Consider the following 23,461-nt stretch of genomic DNA (forward strand, 5'->3'; position numbering starts at 1 on the left):
CTGGGACACTGCACATACATTACTGATCCTGAGTTACATCCTGTATTATACTCCAGAGCTGCACTCATTGCCCTCACCACATCTGGCCTTCTGTCTCCTGGCCTCCGTTTTAGCTCTGGCCTTCTCCACCTTCATGTCTATGTGCACTGACATTGTCTTTATGATTCCCTCAGGTATCACTGCAGCCAGTGTTCCTATCGCTGTCACCGTGCGGACCAGCTCAGTAGCCATAAGCTGCGTCACCAGGGGAAAACGCTCATCTGTGAAATCTGTGGATTTGGGTGCAAACGCAAGACTGAACTTCAGAAACATATGCAAGTGAAGCACTGCCAGTGTCCCCCGACCACCATGTGCCAGCACTGCCAGTGTCCCCCGACCACCATGTACCAGTGCCAGCACTGCAGCTTCCAGACAAAGTATAAGCAGACTCTCCGTAACCACGAGAATGGCAAGCACACCAGGCAGCGGGAGTTTGGCTGTGCCCTGTGCTCTTTCCGTACATTCAGTAATACCAGTCTCTTCTTCCACAAGCGCAAGTCCCATGGATACATCCCGGGAGACCAGGACTGGCTGGAGCGCTATGCCAGCAAGAAGAAGGAGTCCAGCAGTGTGGAGTTACTGTTCCCTTACAGAGTGGAGGCCACAGCCTCTGTCAGACCACTGTCTTCTTACATACAGGCGGTGGGCAGTGACCCTGCAGAGGTAGAGGCAGCTGGAAAGCATCACACTTCTCAGTATGAGCAGGTCAGTGGTCTTACCAAACCACCTGGAGGTGATGGAAGTTCAGTGGCCGACGAGACTTTACTGGCCGCCATTACCCTGGAACCAGCTGAAACCTGCAGTATAGAAATGGAGGACTTCCCAGTAAGACTGGAGCTTTCACAGTCCAGTGACCTCCTGGCTAAAGAGCCTCCTGTAGAGACTCTAGTTGCTTGTGGAGATCCTCTTCCTATTCAAAGTGAAATTCTCTGCTTCCCTGAGTCCATGGCAGTGGAGGAGCATGTAAACTGCGGACAGGACCATGAGGAAGAGGCCGATCCACACCTGGGGGATGACCAGGAGAAGGGGGAAAATGGTGGCCATGTAACAGCACAAGACAATCAAGATCCAATCCTAAGCGAAATGAATGAGAAAGGCGATGATCTACATGTAAACACCAATCTTGATCTCCAGTCAGGAGACCTTCCCATAGAAGTGCAGGAGTCCTGGACTAATGTAGTGAAGGGCGGCGCCCAACTCACCATAGTCTGTGAATCCAGTGACATTCATGAAAGCAATATCCAAGAAGTTGAAGCCACAACCATTGCTCCGGATGAAGCAGATGGTGAGAGCTGTAGGCCCGAGGCCATTCTGAAAGCATTGAGGAAGCAAGACAAGGAACAAGCGGAAATGCTGGTCTTGGAAGGGAGAGTCCAGATGCTGATGGTCCAGTCCAGCGCCCAGGTTTACAGATGTGAGAAGTGTTCCTACATCACCAAGAAGAAGGGAAGTATCGTCCAGCATGCCAAGACCGGCTGCCACCTGAGCAGATCTTCTCTGGTGTGTAAGGAGTGCGGCTCCAGCTTCAAGCAGCAGAGGGGGCTTAATACCCATATTCTTAAGAAGTGCCCCATGAGGCTTAAGAAGAGAAGAGCTTGTCTGCAGTCGGCAATGTCAGTGAAGGCAGCTGGCGGCCACAAGGATAGATATATAGCAGATAGTCCTGTAGCTGATGGCCCTGTTGAGGATAGGCTTATAACTGATGGCCCTGTGGAGGATAGGCTTATAACTGATGGCCCTGTGGAGGATAGGCTTATAACTGATGGTCCTGTAGATGTAGGCCTTGTGGAGGATAGGCTTATAGCTGTAGGCCCTGTGGAGGATAGGCTTATAGCTGTAGGCCCTGTGGAGGATAGGCTTATAACTGATGGCCCTGTGGAGGATAGGCTTATAGCTGATGGCCCTGTGGAGGATAGGCTTATAGCTGATGGCCCTGTAGATGTAGGCCCTGTGGAGGATAGGCTTATAGCTGTAGGCCCTGTGGAGGATAGGCTTATAGCTGATGGCCCTGTGGAGGATAGGCTTATAGCTGATGGCCCTGTAGATGTAGGCCCTGTGGAGGATAGGCTTATAGCTGTAGGCCCTGTGGAGGATAGGCTTATAACTGATGGCCCTGTGGAGGATAGGCTTATAGCTGATGGCCCTGTAGATGTAGGCCCTGTGGAGGATAGGCTTATAACTGATGGCCCTGTGGAGGATAGGCTTATAGTTGGCTCTATGAAGGAATGCATAGACCTGAATGAGCATTTGTTCCCATGTCAGAGTTTGTTAAATCCACAGAAAACAAGTGCGAGTGCCCCCCCCTCCTCAACAGGTGAAGGCAGGATGTCCATCAATGAGAAGTACCGAATTCAAGGAGGAAAGTTCCACTGTTTGCTTTGTTCCTTCTCCTGCTCCAGAGAATGTACCATAACTTGTCACGTCACCCAGAACTGTCAGGAGCTACAGCGGGTTCCTTGTACGTCAGAACCACTATTTGAGGTGACCTTCAGAAAACTGCAGGAGAAGCACAATGGTCTAGAGAACACCCAAGAATTGGGAACCCTGCCCGGGTGCTCTGTGGGTGAAGACTCTCAAAATCCAAAGCAAGAAGTTGAAGAGAATGTAGGCATTGGTAAAACCTTGTGCAACTCAAACAGTGGCCATCGGCTTTCTTGCTCTTCCTGTGCTTTTACTTGCACCCAAGAACGAGCAATGAGAACCCACAGGAAGAAAGGTTGTTTAAGGCCTGGCGAGCTCCAGTGCCCCTTCTGCTCTTTTCGGTGCATGTCGCCGGGCGCTTTGACACATCATCGAGAGCTGCACCAGAAATATTCACAGGGCAAAGTCGAGCTGCAGTGCAAGCAGTGCAACTTCACCTGCAAACAGCCACGTTGTATGAAGCAGCATGTGCGGATCCGCCATGAAGGAGTCAAGCCACACTGCTGTCAGTATTGTGATTTCAGCACCACCAGGCGGTACCGACTGGAAGCCCACGAGTCTCTGCACACTGGGGTGGGTCGCATAACTTGTAATTCTTGTAGCCGGACCTTTGGGACAAACTCTAAGCTAAGGCTTCACCAAAGGAGAATCCATGAGAAGACGCCCACTCATTTCTGCCAGCTCTGTGACTACAGTGGCTATAGTCAGAATGACGTGGCACGGCACATGGGCAGTTGCCACAGCGGTGAGGCGGTCTACCCCTGTGCTGTTTGCCAGGCAAGTTTTAGTTCTGAGGCTGCACTGAAGCAGCACAGTCTGAGAAAACACCAAGAGAAAGCTGTTCATCAATGTCCCCAGTGCTCATTCTCCTGCCATAGCCAGGCCACCCTGCGATGTCACATGCAGAAGCAGCACCGCCACCTGCAGTGTACTGTTTGCAAGGAGACATTCTCTCGCAGGGAGGACATGGAGGACCATAGAAAAACCCACTTTTCTCACCACTGCCAGCAGTGCCAGTATGCAGCCAAAGACCGGCAGCAGCTGATCAATCACTATGCAGAGGAGCACGAGAGTTCGGCACTGCCGGGGGGAGAGGCGGACGGGGGGCACCTGCGCTGTCCATTCTGCTCCTTCTCCTGTCATCATCAGCTAGTGTATGACCATCATGTCAAGGGCCATGGGGCCACACGTATCTACAAGTGCTCAGACTGTGAATATAGCACCAGGAATAAGCAGAAGATCACGTGGCATAGCCGAATCCACACAGGTGAAAAACCGTACAAGTGCCACCTCTGCAGCTACACCTGCGCAGACCCCTCACGTCTTAAAGTAAGTTGTGGGAGCCTTCTGACAATCTGTGCGGAAAGTCCTGCTTGGGCAACCCCCTCCCATGTTTCATATTGGGGGATAGATGTAATAGCCAGGGCTGTGGAGTCTGTAAGCCGCAGCCTTACTGCAGGGAAATGGGGAAAGACCCTGTAAGTTCAGGGAGCAGACCGAACGGACGCCATGGATGATAAGCCAAATGGTTTTCTCTCCACAGTATCACATGCGCATCCACAAAGACGAAAAGAATTACCTGTGCCCAGAATGCGGCTACAAATGCAAGTGGGTCAACCAGCTGAAATACCACATGACCAAGCACACAGGTAACATGGCGCCCTCTGGATGTAAGCAGCTATTGCCGTAAGACAGACAAGTGGGGGCAGAGATCTCTGTTCAGTTCTCAGTAACCCAGACTTGCTTTGTGGGGTCCTGGGGGGGGGGGACGCAATCACATGTGCAGGTCCCAGGATCCATCTGGCGGTCGCTTTCAATGTGTTTCCTTCCACAAAGTTATAAAGCTTTTGCCCAGACACCCTATGACAGCACCCCTGGAGAGGGCCTCCCACCACAGGACAGGAAAACTGAAAAGCAGACTTCTCCCCGTATTCATGGACTTGGGGTCCATTTACACAGAAAGATTATCTGACAAAGATTTGAAGCCAAAGCCAGGAATGGATTTGAAAAGAGGAAAAATCTCAGGCTTTCCTTTATGACCTGATCTGTTTATAGTCTGTTCCTGGCTTTGGCTTCAAATCTTTGGCAGATAATCTGTCAGATAATCTTTCTGTGTAAATGGAGCCTTACTCTCCCGAATTAAAGATATTAGTCTTCATGGTTTTCTATGGAGAGGGGAGGGGTTAAGGGAGTTAAGGGAACCAAAACAGGACAACAAAGAGTTAATTTAAAGCTACATCACTGGGCTATCTCCTCTGTAGTCAGCACTGACCTCTCTGACCTCTGAATACTGTCTGTCATACAGTTCCCCACTGTGTAATCCTTTGGTCTCTGCTCTCTGCTGGTGACTAATCTCCCTCCTCCCCCCTGCCCTCTCCATAGGTTACACAGGGATTTCCTGATAATGAGCAGTGGATGAGAGAGAGGAGGGGGAGGGGACCTGGGAAAAGGCTTTTTGAATGCAGATAATGGCAGATTTGCCTTATAAACCCAATGACAAAGTTTCTTAAAATCGATTCCGATCCTGGGATGAAGTTACACACCTTTCTACATGGCTGCAATATCCAATGCTTAGTGGGGCTCCCTGGAGGCATAAGGGCTTATTACATGGGACGATTATCGTTCAAAAAATTGTTAGATTGGTTGAATTTGAAAGATAATCGTTAGCAGGCAACGATTAAACGACCAACGAGAAATCGTTGATCGTTTGATAGAATCTGGACCTATTTTTATCGTTAATCGTTCACAAATCGTTCGAACATCATTCGGTGTAATAATGTGTAGTTCGCTCGTTCCCTAGTCTATCATCCAGGAAAGGACGAGCGCAAGAACGACTGCTAGTAACGATTGCAAGTAGCGATCGTCGTCCTGTGTAGTAGGGTGAATGATTAAGATCATTTGTCATAGCGGTCGTTTTGAGATCGTTCATCGTCAATCGCTGTAAAATCGTCCCTTGTAATACCACCCTAAGACTGTCCTTGGATAGCAGCCTGAATTCTGTCTGGAGCTCCGGACGGTGTGGCTGTTTTCCTGTGGTCGTCTGGTGCCTCCCTCCTGCTGTGTCTGGTTTTTGTGTAGGGGGAGGCTTTGGTGGGCTGTGGTTGTGGCAGGTCTTGTGGTGGTCCTTCAGCCTGCAGGAGCACCACTGGCATGTGCGCCACGCTCCACCAGGACGTCAGATGATGGGTCACGTGAGGTAGCTTGGCCTATCCTGTTCCTCCTCTGCTCCGGGTGGCGCTGGCCGGTGCATCCACGCGGCACTGTGCTGTTGACGACAATTTCAAAAGGCCAGGAGATCCTTCATCACCTTGTCTCCTAGCATCCAGCCAGCCTCACCTACTGACCACTGGTACTTACCTCAAGTCTGCTAGCATGTCTGAGCCCACAGATAAGAGGGATAAACAATGCCAGGAGAGATCTACCAGGACCTTCAGGGAGATCCCTGACAGCCCGGTACCTATGGGATGATGGGAGCCTAGATGGTTAGTGTCTCATTATTTTTTACTAATGGGGATTTTTCCACTGTTACATGGTGTCTGATAGATGCTCTAGAAAAGCAACCTCTAAGTGTCACTATGAGGAGTGTGCTGGCCCCGCTTGCTGACCATTATCCTAGGTCCCTATGTCTGGCCTGTATGGATAAATTATTCTCTACCTCCCTGGACAACCGCTTAAACCAGATTGTCCGGGATGAGGTTCAGCTTTCTCTAAGGGGCCTAGGGTATTATAAGATCCCTGTTACTGTGGAAGGCCGGAGACCCTTGGAAGTGTCAGCCAGAGAGGGGGAATTCCTAGAAGAGGGGGAAATGGAGCTTATCTGTTCATCTGATGAGGAACAGGAAGCGGGCACCAGTAGTAGAGCCCTTTTTCCTACAGAGGACACAGATCAACATATTAAAGCCATTAGAATCTCTGTCCTCCAAAAGGGTGAGCCGCCTTTGGTGGACAAATCCACAGAATTTAGAAAGAGGAGTAAGGAGGAGTCTAGCTCGGCTAGTCAGGGTCACTACAGATGCCAGTCCCTGGGGTTTGGGAGCCCACTCAGGTCTCACCAGATGACTTTAGAAGCCAGACATCAAAATTCCAGGAGATGTAAGCAAGTCCTACAGATATTTTCTAATTTAGCATCCTCAAGAGATGTGCTCAGACAACACCACGGCAGTATTCTACATCAACAAGCAGCGGGGCGCGCATTGTCAATCACTCATCCAGCTGTCTACGTATAATTTTCAATTTGCAGAGAAGGACTTGCTGTCCCGGTCGGCGGCCTATCTAAAAGGAGAACAGAACGTTCAAGCAGACTTCCTGAGCAGAGGGCAGCTAAGTCTGTCAGAATTGTCTATAAACCAGGAGACTTTCACACTAATGTCAAAAAGGTTTAGTTCTCCGACAGTTCAAGAAGAACTTTTCCCTCTAGCCCAGGGACTCCCAGAAGATGGCCTCTTAGGGAGGGAGATGGGGTATGCCTTACCTCCAATTTGTCTGATTCTCAAGGTCATAATAGTGGAAGACCAAAGCAGTAGTCATTATAATAGCTCCATTCCGGCCAAAAAGATTATGGCTCACGCTACTGAGGAGACTGTCAATAAGCCAACCATGGATGTTACCAGAGAGGAAGGATATTCCCTGCATCCAATCTCTCCCCACCTGTACTTGACTGCATGGATACTGAGAGGCTGATTCTCCGAGGTAGGGGGCTCTCGGACAATGTTATTAATGTATGAAAGAGGTTACTTCTGTATAGCTGAGAACTTGGAGGGCTTTCCTAAGGTTTTTTAGGGTGTCCATTAGGTTCCTCTTATTCTTAGCTTCCTACAGGCAGGCCTAGACAAAAATTTAAAACAAAGTCCTCTAAAGTGCAGCTTTCAGCCCTAAGTACCTTCTTAGCTTGGCTGATAACCTTCTCATTAAAAGATTCATTACACTGGCGGTTAGATTGAGTCCACCTACCAGACGGTCCCACCTTGGGATCTAAACGTTGCACTGGACACCCACACTAAACCTCCATTCGAACTGCTGGATTCTCTGTCCTTTCTGCTAGCTATCACCACGGCTAGAAGAGTGGGAGAGCTTTAGGCCCCACCAGCTTTCCCCCCTTATACCCCCATTCTAGATGATAGAGTAGTCATGAAGACCTAACATTCTCTTCTCCCAAAAGTTGTGTCAGTTTCATAATAAAGATCTTCTGACCGCTTTCTCTCATTTCTCCCTCTGCCCGCTTTCTCTCATTTCTCCCTCTGCCCGCTTTCTCTCATTTCTCCCTCTGCCCGCTTTCTCTCATTTCTCCTCCCGCCCGCTTTCTCTCATTTCTCCCTCTGCCCGCTTTCTCTCATTTCTCCCTCTGCCCGCTTTCTCTCATTTCTCCTCCTGCCCGCTTTCTCTCATTTCTCCTCCTGCCCGCTTTCTCTCATTTCTCCCCCTGCCCGCTTTCTCTCATTTCTCCTCCTGCCCGCTTTCTCTCATTTCTCCCTCTGCCCGCTTTCTCTCATTTCTCCCTCTGCCCGCTTTCTCTCATTTCTCCTCCCGCCCGCTTTCTCTCATTTCTCCCTCTGCCCGCTTTCTCTCATTTCTCCTCCTGCCCGCTTTCTCTCATTTCTCCCTCTGCCCGCTTTCTCTCATTTCTCCTCCTGCCCGCTTTCTCTCATTTCTCCCTCTGCCCGCTTTCTCTCATTTCTCCTCCTGCCCGCTTTCTCTCATTTCTCCCCCTGCCCGCTTTCTCTCATTTCTCCTCCTGCCCGCTTTCTCTCATTTCTCCCTCTGCCCGCTTTCTCTCATTTCTCCTCCCGCCCGCTTTCTCTCATTTCTCCTCCTGCCCGCTTTCTCTCATTTCTCCCTCTGCCCGCTTTCTCTCATTTCTCCTCCTGCCCGCTTTCTCTCATTTCTCCTTCTGCCCGCTTTCTCTCATTTCTCCTCCTGCCCGCTTTCTCTCATTTCTCCCTCTGCCCGCTTTCTCTCATTTCTCCTCCTGCCCGCTTTCTCTCATTTCTCCCTCTGCCCGCTTTCTCCCATTTCTCCTCCTGCCCGCTTTCTCTCATTTCTCCTCCTGCCCGCTTTCTCTCATTTCTCCCTCTGCCCGCTTTCTCTCATTTCTCCTCCTGCCCGCTTTCTCTCATTTCTCCCTCTGCCCGCTTTCTCTCATTTCTCCTCCTGCCCGCTTTCTCTCATTTCTCCCTCTGCCCGCTTTCTCTCATTTCTCCTCCTGCCCGCTTTCTCTCATTTCTCCCCCTGCCCGCTTTCTCTCATTTCTCCTCCTGCCCGCTTTCTCTCATTTCTCCCTCTGCCCGCTTTCTCTCATTTCTCCTCCCGCCCGCTTTCTCTCATTTCTCCTCCTGCCCGCTTTCTCTCATTTCTCCCTCTGCCCGCTTTCTCTCATTTCTCCTCCTGCCCGCTTTCTCTCATTTCTCCTTCTGCCCGCTTTCTCTCATTTCTCCTCCTGCCCGCTTTCTCTCATTTCTCCCTCTGCCCGCTTTCTCTCATTTCTCCCTCTGCCCGCTTTCTCTCATTTCTCCTCCCGCCCGCTTTCTCTCATTTCTCCCTCTGCCCGCTTTCTCTCATTTCTCCTCCCGCCCGCTTTCTCTCATTTCTCCTCCTGCCCGCTTTCTCTCATTTCTCCTCCCGCCCGCTTTCTCTCATTTCTCCTCCTGCCCGCTTTCTCTCATTTCTCCCTCTGCCCGCTTTCTCTCATTTCTCCCTCTGCCCGCTTTCTCTCATTTCTCCCTCTGCCCGCTTTCTCTCATTTCTCCCTCTGCCCGCTTTCTCTCATTTCTCCTCCCGCCCGCTTTCTCTCATTTCTCCCTCTGCCCGCTTTCTCTCATTTCTCCCTCTGCCCGCTTTCTCTCATTTCTCCCTCTGCCCGCTTTCTCTCATTTCTCCCCCTGCCCGCTTTCTCTCATTTCTCCTCCTGCCCGCTTTCTCTCATTTCTCCTCCCGCCCGCTTTCTCTCATTTCTCCCTTTGCCCGCTTTCTCTCATTTCTCCCTCTGCCCGCTTTCTCTCATTTCTCCTCCCGCCCGCTTTCTCTCATTTCTCCTCCTGCCCGCTTTCTCTTATTTCTCCTCCCGCCCGCTTTCTCTCATTTCTCCTCCCGCCCGCTTTCTCTCATTTCTCCTCCCGCCCGCTTTCTCTCATTTCTCCCTCTGCCCGCTTTCTCTCATTTCTCCCTCTGCCCGCTTTCTCTCATTTCTCCCTCTGCCCGCTTTCTCTCATTTCTCCTCCTGCCCGCTTTCTCTCATTTCTCCCTCTGCCCGCTTTCTCTCATTTCTCCCTCTGCCCGCTTTCTCTCATTTCTCCTTCTGCCCGCTTTCTCTCATTTCTCCTCCCGCCCGCTTTCTCTCATTTCTCCCTCTGCCCGCTTTCTCTCATTTCTCCCTCTGCCCGCTTTCTCTCATTTCTCCTCCCGCCCGCTTTCTCTCATTTCTCCCTCTGCCCGCTTTCTCTCATTTCTCCCTCTGCCCGCTTTCTCTCATTTCTCCTTCTGCCCGCTTTCTCTCATTTCTCCTCCCGCCCGCTTTCTCTCATTTCTCCCTCTGCCCGCTTTCTCTCATTTCTCCTCCCGCCCGCTTTCTCTCATTTCTCCTCCCGCCCGCTTTCTCTCATTTCTCCTCCCGCCCGCTTTCTCTCATTTCTCCTCCCGCCCGCTTTCTCTCATTTCTCCCTCTGCCCGCTTTCTCTCATTTCTCCTCCCGCCCGCTTTCTCTCATTTCTCCTCCCGCCCGCTTTCTCTCATTTCTCCCTCTGCCCGCTTTCTCTCATTTCTCCTCCCGCCCGCTTTCTCTCATTTCTCCCTCTGCCCGCTTTCTCTCATTTCTCCCTCTGCCCGCTTTCTCTCATTTCTCCTCCTGCCCGCTTTCTCTCATTTCTCCTCCCGCCCGCTTTCTCTCATTTCTCCCTCTGCCCGCTTTCTCTCATTTCTCCCGCTGCCCGCTTTCTCTCATTTCTCCCTCTGCCCGCTTTCTCTCATTTCTCCCTCTGCCCGCTTTCCCGTCTCTACAGAGGGAGAAAGAGCTTTTCATACTCTTGACGTGAGGGGGTCTTTGCTTAAGTATTTAGAGGCCACCAAAGGTTTGAGGAAAGCAGAAAACTTGCTGATCCAGTCCTCAGGCAAAGTGGCTTCCAGAACTATAGTTGGTCATTGGTTTAGCCATCTCCCTAGCCTATACCTCAGAGTAGAGACCTTCTTTCCCATGTTTCTGCTCCCTCTACTAGGGCTATGGCTGCCGATACATCTCCCCATACTTTCCTCCGTCATTACAGATTACAGCTCTGTCCACGTTCTGATCTGTCTTTCGGCTGTTGTCCTTCCCTAACTGGACTTGTAGTCTAAACCCCCAGGGGTGCTGTCATAGGGCATCTGGGTAAAACCAGAATTACTTACAGTAGTGATGTTCCTGCAAGCCCATGACACCACCCCTCCGCCCCCCCTTAAATTTATTTTGTTTTCTTCTTTATATTTGAGTTATATATAACATTCCCCACTGGAGTACTTTTTCAGAACTGAGGTGTGTTAAACTTTTATCTTCTCAGGTTACCTGTCTTGCGGTGGGGGGTCCTCTCCAGGGGTGCTGTCATGGGCTTACAGAAACATGGTGGGGGTGGGGTGGATGCTTGGGTGTCCTGTATGGGGGGGGGATGCTCCCATATGGTGGGGGAGGTCGAAGATATACAGTGCTGGCCAAAAGTATTGGCACCCCTGCAATTCTGTCAGATAATACCCAATTTCTTCCAGAAAATGATTGCAATCACAAATGCTTTGGTATTAATCTCTTTATTTATTTTATTATAATGTCTGATCGTGCGTCTCTATTCAATATGCGATAGTGCTCCTGCTATGTTATAACAATATATATGTTTTGAGACTCGTAACTGAGGCTCCACGGACCCCTTTTTTGCATATATATATATATATATATATATTCACACAACTTATAGAGCGGTGCACTCACTTAGCAGTATTAAAGCGACTCTGTACCCACAATCTGACTCCCCCAAACCGCTTGTACCTTCAGATAGCTGCTTTTAATTCAAGATCTGTCCTGGGGTCCGTTAGGCAGGTGATCCCTGGATAGTTCAGTGGATTTGTGGTTGGCTGAAGGAGAGATATCAGAGGGGTAATGGTAATGGTGAATATTCCGAGCAGAGACTGGTTACACGTGGTGGCCACAAGGGTCTGTTCTGGGGCCTATTCTTTTTAATATGTTTGTAAGTGACATAGGAGAAGGGTTGGTAGGTAAGGATAGTGATATAGGAGAAGGGTTGGTAGGTAAGGATAGTGACATAGGAGAAGGGTTGGTAGGTAAGGATAGTGACATAGGAGAAGGGTTGGTAGGTAAGGATAGTGACATAGGAGAAGGGTTGGTAGGTAAGGATAGTGACACAGGAGAAGGGTTGGTAGGTAAGTATAGTGACATAGGAGAAGGGTTGGTAGGTAAGGATAGTGACATAGGAGAAGGGTTGGTAGGTAAGTATAGTGACATAGGAGAAGGGTTGGTAGGTAAGGATAGTGACATAGGAGAAGGGTTGGTAGGTAAGTATAGTGACATAGGAGAAGGGTTGGTAGGTAAGGATAGTGACACAGGAGAAGGGTTGGTAGGTAAGGATGGTGACACAGGAGAAGGGTTGGTAGGTAAGGATAGTGACATAGGAGAAGGGTTGGTAGGTAAAGTTTGTCTGTTTGCTGACGACACAAAAGTGTGCAATAGGGTGGATATTCCTGGAGATGTCAATAATATGGAAAACGATTTAGCTTTGCTAGATAAGTGTCCAAACAGTGGAAATTGAAGTTCAACGTTTCCAAATGTAATAATAATATATGCAATATATTATATATATGCAATATATGCAATAATAATGCACTTGGGGAGGAGGAATCCTCTATCCGAGTATCACATCGGCAGTACTGTGTTGGAAAAGACTTCAGAAGAGAAGGATTTAGGGGTAGTGATTTCTGACAGCCTTAAAATGAGTCACCAGTGCAACCAGGCGGTGGGGAAAGCAAATTGTATTCTGGAGTGTGTATATATATAATATATATAATGGTATGCTGGGGTGTATAGCTAGAGGTATAACCAGTAGGAGGGAGACTGTGATCCCGCTGTATAGAGCTCTGGTGAGGCCACATCTGTATACTGTGTACAGTTCTGGAAACCTCACCTACATAGGACATTGATAAAATAGAACAGGTCCAAAGACGGCTACAAAAATGGTGGAGGGTGTGCGGGATAAACCATATCAGGGAAGACTTAAAGATTTGAATCTCTATAGTCTGGAGGAAAGACTGGAAAGGGGGGACATGATGGAAACCTTTATATATGTTACAGGAGGAAGAAGGGAAAGGGAGGACATGATGGAAACCTTTATATATGTTACAGGGGGAAGAAGGGAAAGGAGGGGACATGATGGAAACCTTTATATATGTTACCGGAGGAAGAAGGGAAAGGGAGGACATGATGGAAACCTTTATATATGTTACAGGAGGAAGAAGGGAAAGGGGGGACATGATGGAAACCTTTATATATGTTACAGGAGGAAGAAGGGAAAGGGAGGACATGATGGAAACCTTTATATATGTTACAGGAGGAAGAAGGGAAAGGGAGGACATGATGGAAACCTTTATATATGTTACAGGAGGAAGAAGGGAAAGGAGGGACATGATGGAAACCTTTATATATGTTACAGGAGGAAGAAGGGAAAGGGAGGACATGATGGAAACCTTTATATATGTTACAGGAGGAAGAAGGGAAAGGGGGGACATGATGGAAACCTTTATATATGTTACAGGAGGAAGAAGGGAAAGGGAGGACATGATGGAAACCTTTATATATATATGTTACAGGAGGAAGAAGGGAAAGGGGGACATGATGGAAACCTTTATATATGTTACAGGACTAAAGGTTCAGGAGGGAAATGTTTTTAGTAAAAAACTGAGCGCAGGAACAAGAGGAGACAGTGAGAGGTTACTGGGGGGAAGATCAGAAGCAATGTGAGAAAATATTATTTTACTGAAAGAGTAGTAGATACCTGGAACAAACTTCCAGCAGAGGTGGTTGGTAAATCTACAATAACAGAATATAAACACGCCTGGGATAGACATATATCCATCCTAAGATAAAAAGAGAGAAAATACTAAAAGGGCGACTAGATGGACCCAGTGGTCTTTTCCTGCCCACAATCTTCTATGTTTCTATGCAGTTATTGTCCTAAAAACAACTTTTAAACTTGCAGCCCTGTGCCAAATGGGAGTATCTGTGCCCTAACTTTGCACCGCCCCTCCTACCCTCCTCATCATTAGGAATGCCACTGGCAGATTGCCTCCTATTCCCCATCTGTGTCAGCCTGGAACATGGGCTGGATCGTTAAGCACCTGTGCAATGTTCAGCATAGAGAAAATGTTTCAGTGGCATTCCTAATGGTGAAGAGGGTGGGGAGGAGGGACGGAGGGGCGGTGCAAAGTTAGGGTACAGATACTCCCATTTCGTACAGGGCTTCAAGTTTAAAAGTAGTTTTTTAGGACAATAACTGCATCACCTGCTGCACGGACCCCAGGACAGATCTTGGATTAAAAGCAGCTATCCGAAGGTACAAGGGGGGGGGCAGATTGTGGGTACAGAGTCACTTTAAATCAGAAGAAAAGTCTGTCAGTGGGTGAAGTCACTGTTTTTAGTGCAATACAGGTGGTGTGTTCTCACTCACCCTCTCACCATGACTGCAGCCCCAATAGATGTGAATATGCAGTGTGGAGTTGAATTTCTCGTACCAATGTGTAAGGAGTAGGATATCGATCCTCAGTCACTTATCTGGTACTTTTTACTTGCAAAGTAAGTCTCTCAGAGCTGTGTGTGACGTCACATTAGCTACGGAGTCCTGGAGGGGTTAGAATACCTTCAACATGTTTCGAGGGGTACACCCCTCTTTGTCAAGAAGATCGGCCCTTCCATCTAGTGTGGCTGCATAGAGGTAGCCTGGGCTCCGAGAGACCCCCTCCCTGCAATGCTTCACATAAAGGCAAAAAGTTCCATCTCTGAATGTAATCCTGCTGGGATTATTGTGTTTGTGTTTGCTTTCTGATCTCGACATTTTCTTAATAAAATCGCCTCTTCTCCAATCTCACTTTTTCTATTGCACAGAATGATGAATTCTCCATTTTTCCTCCCATGTTTTTCTTTATAATGTTTAGATAGCGGACGTCCTTCAGATTGTGAAATCCGCTCCTGGGCTAAAAACAACACTGGCTAACTCTGCAGCCTTGCCAATCCGTCTAATGCAGGCACTACAAGTCTCAGCTCGCCCTCTCCAGCATAAGATACCATGAAACTGATCCTACCTGGGTAATTGGAGCAAACAATAAGAGAGCAGGTCCAGCACAGACGGTCCGCGGCAAGAGAAAACAGGATACAAATCCAGTGTAAACAGTCCGGGATATTGGATGCAGCGGCACAGGTAATAATCCTTCAGAACTTAAGTCCAGGAACAGGCAGTATAGTGGATGTAGAGTGGGCACGCTCCGGCCGGCAGCGGGCACCACAAAAACTTCCGCCCGTAGATCTTAGTGACGTCAAAGACAAAGTAAGGAGGCCGTAGTAGACCAAAAACCTCCGACTAGTTTCAGAAAATGGTTTGTTTTCCTTCATCAGGGAGGGGCTTCATTGGTGTGCTGCCCTCCTTTTAAAGACCTGGTCTTAGTTCTTATCCAATATGGCTGATTAACCCTTTCTCTCCCATCCAATGTGGCCAATTATCTCTTTTTTTCTAAATCCAATATGGTGGTTTAACCTCTTCTGCCCCAGGCTGTACAACTCATAGGCTCCTCAATACCTAGTACTTTCATCCTGCTTTCTCTATTAGTATGCTTGGACTCCATTAGTTGCCTTTTATTGCTCCTTTTCTTTCCCCCTTTTGATTATTTTTAAAGCATATGTGTAATGTAATGTAGATTAAAAAAAAAAAAAAAAAAAAAAATATATATATATATATATATATATATATATATATATATATATATATTATATACAAAAAATGTGTAATAAGGTCTAATAATTTCTGAGAAAATATTTATAACCTTTTATTTATACCTGCATATTTGAAGGACACCACCCATATTCTACAAATTTTAAATCAGATAAAGTGGAAGGATAGTTATATCATGGGAACGCTGGATGTTACTTCCCTATACACCATTATTGAACATGAAAAGGGATGTCAAGCAGTCCAGTTTTTCCTATCACAAAACATTGATTATCCACCTGAACAAGTAGAATTCATTACTAATTGTATTCAGTTCATATTGTCACAACTATTTTTTATACGATGAGCAATTTTACTTACAAACGTGGGGAACTGCTATGGGGACCAAGTTCGCCCCGAGCTATGCCAATCTGTATGTGGGGTTGTGGGAACATCACGCTATCTACCCACAAGGCCGGCTTCGGGGGAACTTGGTCCTTGACTATGTCATTTTTATATGGCATAGACCTGAAGATTCCCTGGTGGAATTTCTAACCTCTTTAAACACCAATCAGTTCGGGTTGTCGTTTACATCCAATATTAGCACACATTCTATGTATTTTTTAGACATCACTATTTTCATTGCAGACGGTCAGATCCACACAAAAAGCTACCACAAGGAAGTAGACTCTAATAGTTTTATATATCTCTCTAGTTGTCATCTACCTGTATGGCTTCTCAACATCCCCAAGGGCCAACTGATACGAGCACTACACAATTGCTCGAATATTAAGGATTTTGATGTTGAAGCCAACAAATTACTGATGGATTTTACTAACAGAGGATACTCCCCAGGAAAAATTAAAGATACCATCAAAGACGTAAGAGATCTATCGAGAGAACCGCTACTCACACATAAGGCCTAACCATCGGCTCTCTGGTGGCTCCAACTGTGAAATTGCAAAATGGACCGACTATAAATACTTTACTCAAAAAAAGGAGGCTTCTACCCATGTAAAACATGCCAAGCTTGCACTTTGGGAAGGGCCCCTAAAAATATTTTTACCTTCACCGATGCTGACAAAACACAATCCTTTTGTATAAAGGATACTATCACTTGCCATACAAAGGGAGCCATTTATGCAATTGAATGTCCATGTGGAAAGCTATACATCGGGCCAACTATTAGACCACTGAAAACCAGATGGTCAGAACATATTAGAAACATTAAGAAAGGCTGCTATCATCCGTTATCTGCTCACTTTAGAGATAAACATGAGAGCAATCCAAAGGGGGCTGTGTTTTTCGGCATTGAAATTATTAAAAAGGACAAAAGAAAGGGTGATTTTATCAAAAAGATGTCCAGAGCCGAGTCCAAATGGATCTTTGATATGAACATGTTCGCCCCGGTCGGTCTGAATGGAGAGATTGAATTATTTGCACTATAATAACAAGCCTATATACATATTCACTGGTCCGGAGATATTTTTCGGTATCTCCATTCGGACCGAATATGTGAGTGACGTGCTCCCCAGATGGGTTTGTTGTACATAAAGTACAACTCTTGTTATTATGTAATAAGTTCTTTTTCATTATATAAAATATATAACATATAACAAATAGGTTAGTTAAACCCAAGTGAGCTTCCTACGTACGCATATACGGATGTGCATATGTTTTGTACCATATATATAATATAGCTTTTTTTGTATGGGTTTTTATGTATGTATGCACATTTTTGTATGTGTGCATATATTTTTATAAATATTTTCTCAGAAATTATTAGACCTTATTACACATTTTTTGTATATCCTTATGTATTTGTGTATGTGTATATATATGTGTGTATGTGTGCATGTTTGTATGTGTGTGTGTGTGTATATATATATATATATATATATATATATATATATATATATATAATATAAATAATTTTTTTTTTTAATCTACATTACATTACACATATGCTTTAAAAATTATCAAAAAAAGGGGGAAAGAAAAGGAGCAATAAAGGCAACTAATCGAGTCCAAGCATACTAATAGAGAAAGCAGGATGAAAGTACTAGGTATTGAGGAGCCTATGAGTTGTACAGCCTGGGGCAGAAGAGGTTAAACCACCGTATTGGATTTAGAAAAAAAGAGATAATTGGCCACATTGGATGGGAGAGAAAGGGTTAATCAGCCATATTGGATAAGAACTAAGACCAGGTCTTTAAAAGGAGGGCAGCACACCAATGAAGCCCCTCCCTGATGAAGGAAAACAAACCATTTTCTGAAACTAGTCGGAGGTTTTTGGTCTACTACGGCCTCCTTACTTTGTCTTTGTGACGTCACTAAGATCTACGGGCGGAAGTTTTTGTGGTGCCCGCTGCCGGCCGGAGCGTGCCCACACTCCATCCACTATACTGCCTGTTCCTGGACTTAAGTTCTGAAGGATTATTACCTGTGCCACTGCATCCAATATCCCGGACTGTTTACACTGGATTTGTATCCTGTTTTCTCTTGCCGCGGACCGTCTGTGCTGGACCTGCTCTCTTATTGTTTGCTCCAATTACCCAGGTAGGATCAGTTTCATGGTATCTTATGCTGGAGAGGGCGAGCTGAGACTTGTAGTGCCTGCATTAGACGGATTGGCAAGGCTGCAGAGTTAGCCAGTGTTGTTTTTAGCCCAGGAGCGGATTGCATATGTGACACTTGTACTCTAATATATACATTTATAGTGAGTAGCGCCGGTGGATGCAAGTGGACCACCTTGGTGGAATCCACTAGCTTGCTTGTTTTTTGTTTTTATTGTATGGATGACAGGTCCATTGATATCCCCGTACAGCACCACTAATCGGTTGTGGCGCATCTAGGACTGTCTCTGTGAAGGAGACAAATACCTTATATGTCCTCCTATTGTCTTTATGATGTTTGGATAACGGACGTCCTCCTATTGTCTTTATGATGTTTGGATAACGGACGTCCTTCAGATTGTCTTTATGATGTTTGGATAACGGACGTCCTCCTATTGTCTTTATGATGTTTGGATAACGGACGTCCTTCAGATTGTCTTTATGATGTTTGGATAACGGACGTCCTCCTATTGTCTTTATGATGTTTGGATAACGGACGTCCTCCTATTGTCTTTATGATGTTTGGATAACGGACGTCCTCCTATTGTCTTTATGATGTTTGGATAACGGACGTCCTCCTATTGTCTTTATGATGTTTGGATAACGGACGTCCTCCTATTGTCTTTATGATGTTTGGATAACGGACGTCCTCCTATTGTCTTTATGATGTTTGGATAACGGACGTCCTCCTATTGTCTTTATGATGTTTGGATAACGGACGTCCTTCAGATTGTCTTTATGATGTTTGGATAACGGACGTCCTCCTATTGTCTTTATGATGTTTGGATAACGGACGTCCTCCTATTGTCTTTATGATGTTTGGATAACGGACGTCCTCCTATTGTCTTTATGATGTTTGGATAACGGACGTCCTCCTATTGTCTTTATGATGTTTGGATAACGGACGTCCTTCAGATTGTCTTTATGATGTTTGGATAACGGACGTCCTCCTATTGTCTTTATGATGTTTGGATAACGGACGTCCTTCAGATTGTCTTTATGATGTTTGGATAACGGACGTCCTCCTATTGTCTTTATGATGTTTGGATAACGGACGTCCTTCAGATTGTCTTTATGATGTTTGGATAACGGACGTCCTCCTATTGTCTTTATGATGTTTGGATAACGGACGTCCTTCAGATTGTCTTTATGATGTTTGGATAACGGACGTCCTCCTATTGTCTTTATGATGTTTGGATAACGGACGTCCTTCAGATTGTCTTTATGATGTTTGGATAACGGACGTCCTCCTATTGTCTTTATGATGTTTGGATAACGGACGTCCTTCAGATTGTCTTTATGATGTTTGGATAACGGACGTCCTCCTATTGTCTTTATGATGTTTGGATAACGGACGTCCTTCAGATTGTCTTTATGATGTTTGGATAACGGACGTCCTCCTATTGTCTTTATGATGTTTGGATAACGGACGTCCTTCAGATTGTCTTTATGATGTTTGGATAACGGACGTCCTCCTATTGTCTTTATGATGTTTGGATAACGGACGTCCTCCTATTGTCTTTGAATATTATAAATATGCTTGTTCTCGTTGTCCTACCTATGTACATCTTTTGACATAGGCAAATGATACAATATAGAACTCCTTTCCAATGGCAGGTAATGTTTTCCTTCGTTTTAACCCTATGTGTTCCATCCTGGTTTGATAGCTCCATTATTGCCTTTCTGTTCCCCATTTTCTTACACGGCCTACAGGATCTACATGGATAGAAGCCCCCTTTATACGCCACTGTAGCATCAGTGCTTCCTATAGTTTTCACATCCCTAACTCTGGGGGCTATAATATTCCCAAATATTTTCTGTTTTTTTTTTTTTTTATTAGTTTAGGGTTGGGTGGGATTAAATTTCCTATAATTTTATCTTGGTTAAGGATTTCCCATCTATTTTTTATAATTTTCTTAAAGGCTCCCGACTGGTTTGAATAGGTGTTTATAATGTGTGGTTGTTCATTCCCTTTTCTCTCCCCACTCTTTCCTGCTTTTCCCTTACTTTTAAAAGGTTCTCCCTATGGAGCTGTCGGACGTCCTTCATCGTACCCTGTAATGAGCTTTCATCATACTCTTTTTGTAGAGATTCCAAAGGAGTTCTATATTGTATCATTTGCCCATGTCAAAAGATGTACGTAGGAAGGACAAAGAGAACTTTGAATGTTATAAATATGCTCGTTCATCCTAATAAGTAAAGACAATCTGAAGGACGTCCGTTATCCAAACATCATAAAGACAATATAAAGGACGTCCGTTATCCAAACATCATAAAGACAATATAAAGGACGTCCGTTATCCAAACATCATAAAGACAATGGAGGAAAAATGGAGAATTCATCATTCTGTGCAATAGAAAAAGTGAGATTGGAGAACAGAAAATGTCGAGATCAGAAAGCAAACACATTTTTAATTTGAACACAATAATCCCAGCAGGATTAGGGTGGGTTCATACTACGGAATTCTCGCGGACAATGTCCGTGGAATTCCGCAGTATGTCAGCGCGCACAGGCGCGTGCCTTTCCACCGGCTCCATAGACACCATTCTATGGGCCGGCGTATTCCGCTATCCGCCGAAAGAAGTGACATGTCACTTTACAGGGAAAAAAGAAAGAAAAGAACCCGGTCCCTACAGTCAGACATGGCGGAGGGTCCCTGATGGTTTGGGGTGGCTTTGCTGCCTCTGGCACTAGACTGATGACACTTTGCATGGCATAATGTCTGAAGACCACCGACACATTGTGCAGCATAATGTAGGGCCCAGTGTGAAAAAGACGGGTCTCCCTCAGAGGTCAGGGGTCTCCCTCAGAGGTCAGGGGTCTCCCTCAGTGGTCAGGGGTCTCCCTCAGAGGTCAGGGGTCTCCCTCAGAGGTCAGGGGTCTCCCTCAGTGGTCAGGGGTCTCCCTCAGTGGTCAGGGGTCTCCCTCAGAGGTCAGGGGTCTCCCTCAGAGGTCAGGGGTCTCCCTAAGAGGTCAGGGGTCTTCCAGGACAATGACCCAAAACACACTTCAAAAAGCACTAGAAAATGGTGGTGAGATAAAGCCCTGGAGACGTGTAAAGTGGCAGCAATCAGTCCAGACCTGAATCCCATAGACACCTGTGGAGAGATCCCACAATGGCCACTTGGAGAAGACTCCTTCACATCTCAGGGACCGCCAGCAATGCGCCAAAGAAGAACGGTGTAAGATCCCAGCCGAGGATTGTAAGAGACTCATTGCTGGTTCCCAGAAGCCGCTGTTCCCAGGTAGTTTGTCTATAGGTTGTGCTACCAAGTTTCAGGCTGAGGGCGCCAATACTTCTGTCCGGCCCATTTTTGGAGTTTTGTGTAAAATTATCAATGATTTTACTTTTTTTTTTTTTTTTTTTTTTTTTTTAATTCTCTTTTGTGTTTTTCATCGCAAGCAAAATAAATGAAGATCTTATTACCAAAGCATTTGTGATTGCAATAATTTTCTGGGAGAAATTGAGTATTATCTGACAGAATTGCAGGGGGCCAATACTTTTGGCCAGCACTGTAGTTGTCCCATGATGGTGTTCAGACCGATGCATTCATGTATAAAGCAGGGCTCCAACTCTCTGAGTCTCTTCTGTTTCTCGGTCTCCAGGCCTGAAGCCGTACCAGTGTGAAGAATGTGACTATTGCACCAACAGAGCGGACGCCCTGCGTGTCCATCGGGAGACCCGGCACCGGGACGTGCGTTCCTTCATTTGCGAACAGTGTGGAAAAGCTTTTAAGACTCGATTCCTCCTCAAAACTCATCTGAAAAAACACAGCGAGGAGAAACCCTACATCTGCAACGTTTGCCAACGTGGGTTCCGCTGGCCAGCCGGTCTGCGGCATCACTACCTCACACACACCAACCAGCAGCCGTTCTTCTGCCATTACTGCTCATACCGAGCCAAGCAGAAGTTCCAGGTGGTGAAGCATCTTCAGCGGCATCACCCCAATAACCCCGACCTGATGAAGGGCATAGGGAAGGAGCCATATTTACTCACGGTCCCGGGGCAGGGTGCACCATATCGGCAGACGCCAGAATGTGGAGGAGAGAGCCAGCAGTAGCCAAACACCAGGCCTGACTGACCGCACCATCTCAGCACCTTGCACTGTGTTGTCCAGAAGATTTTCTTAATAAGCAGATTTTAGTTTTTTCAGGTCATTTTATATCCTTCATATATCTGGGAACTGCAGCAAGTACCTAGAGCCATGAACCCGCGCTGCCAAATTGCCTGGTGCAGATGCCGCCATTAGACGTTCAGGAATGGATTCTCATACACCTTGGCCAGCCAGTCTCCAAGCGGGATCCCAAGTGTAGAATACAGATTGCTGCTCTGCAGGAATAACTCTGAACACTCCTGATGCTCTGGTTCAGTCACGTGCTCTAATACTCTAGTCACATGTAGAGCTTCAGTCTTCCTGGCCCTGATCTCACACCTTCTACAGACCTTGCTGGTTCAATGTCTGTAAGGAGCCTGTATTGTCTGGATGTATGGTACTGTACAGTGTTTGCTATAAGGGCTACATCTCCCATATTGCAGTGCAGGATGCTGTTCAGCAGTGAAGCTACGCTGTAGTCTCTCCGGTGCAGACATATAAGCTTGAAATAAAAACCCATGTACTTTCTACACTTCTCATAATGTTGTGTAGCCCAGGGTTGCATCCAGTTTATGGAACCTACTACATACCATAAATATCCCCTAAACTTCCCTTCCCATTCTGCTTCATCATCATCATCATCATCATCACAGGCAGGATTACACTGACCGGTAACACCTATGTATACATATAACACAGGACCCGCCAGTCATTATAGACTGTTCTGTACAGATCACTTCTCATCATCCTCCTCAGATAACATCTGTACATAGATAACAGGATCCACCATTTATTATTGATATTTATATTGATATAATACTAATATTGCAAGAATATATCTAGAACACTGATCCTATATACAGGGATATAACTACTATAATACTGCTCCTATATACAGGGATATACTACTATAATACTGCTCCTATATACAGGAATATACTACTATAATACTGCTCCTATATACAGGAATATACTACTATAATACTGCTCCTATATACAGGAATATACTACTATAATACTGCTCCTATATACAGGAATATAACTACTATAATACTGCTCCTATATACAGGAATATAACTACTATAATACTGCCCCTATATACAGGGATATACTACTATAATACTGCTCCTATATACAGGGATATACTACTATAATACTGCTATATACAGGGATATAACTACTATAATACTGCTCCTATATACAGGGATATAACTACTATAATACTGCTCCTATATACAGGGATATAACTACTATAATACTGCTCCCTATATACAGGGATATACTACTATAATACTGCTCCTATACACAGGGATATAACTACTATAATACTGCTCCTATATACAGGGATATAAC

At 46.0% G+C, this 23,461-nt stretch overlaps 1 protein-coding gene across 2 annotated transcripts in view; it reads left to right on the forward strand.

The window, feature by feature from the left end:
* Nucleotides 1-22,702, forward strand: part of ZNF142 (zinc finger protein 142) — a 101,241-nt gene extending 78,539 nt beyond the window's left edge. Inside the window, exons 5-8 of one of the 2 annotated variants that reach the window (XM_069982244.1) lie at nucleotides 174-1,730; nucleotides 1,761-3,789; nucleotides 4,004-4,109; nucleotides 21,621-22,702. In XM_069982244.1, coding sequence (XP_069838345.1) covers nucleotides 174-1,730; nucleotides 1,761-3,789; nucleotides 4,004-4,109; nucleotides 21,621-22,075 — 4,147 coding nt within the window. In that variant the 3' untranslated portion in view covers nucleotides 22,076-22,702. Of the gene's footprint in view, nucleotides 1-173; nucleotides 3,790-4,003; nucleotides 4,110-21,620 lie in introns of both variants that reach the window. The other variant, XM_069982243.1, reaches the window with a different exon arrangement.
* Nucleotides 22,703-23,461: the final 759 nt, after the last annotated feature.

The sequence above is a fragment of the Dendropsophus ebraccatus genome, chromosome 9, assembly GCF_027789765.1.
Source record: "Dendropsophus ebraccatus isolate aDenEbr1 chromosome 9, aDenEbr1.pat, whole genome shotgun sequence".
Classification (NCBI taxonomy): Eukaryota; Metazoa; Chordata; class Amphibia; order Anura; family Hylidae; genus Dendropsophus; species Dendropsophus ebraccatus.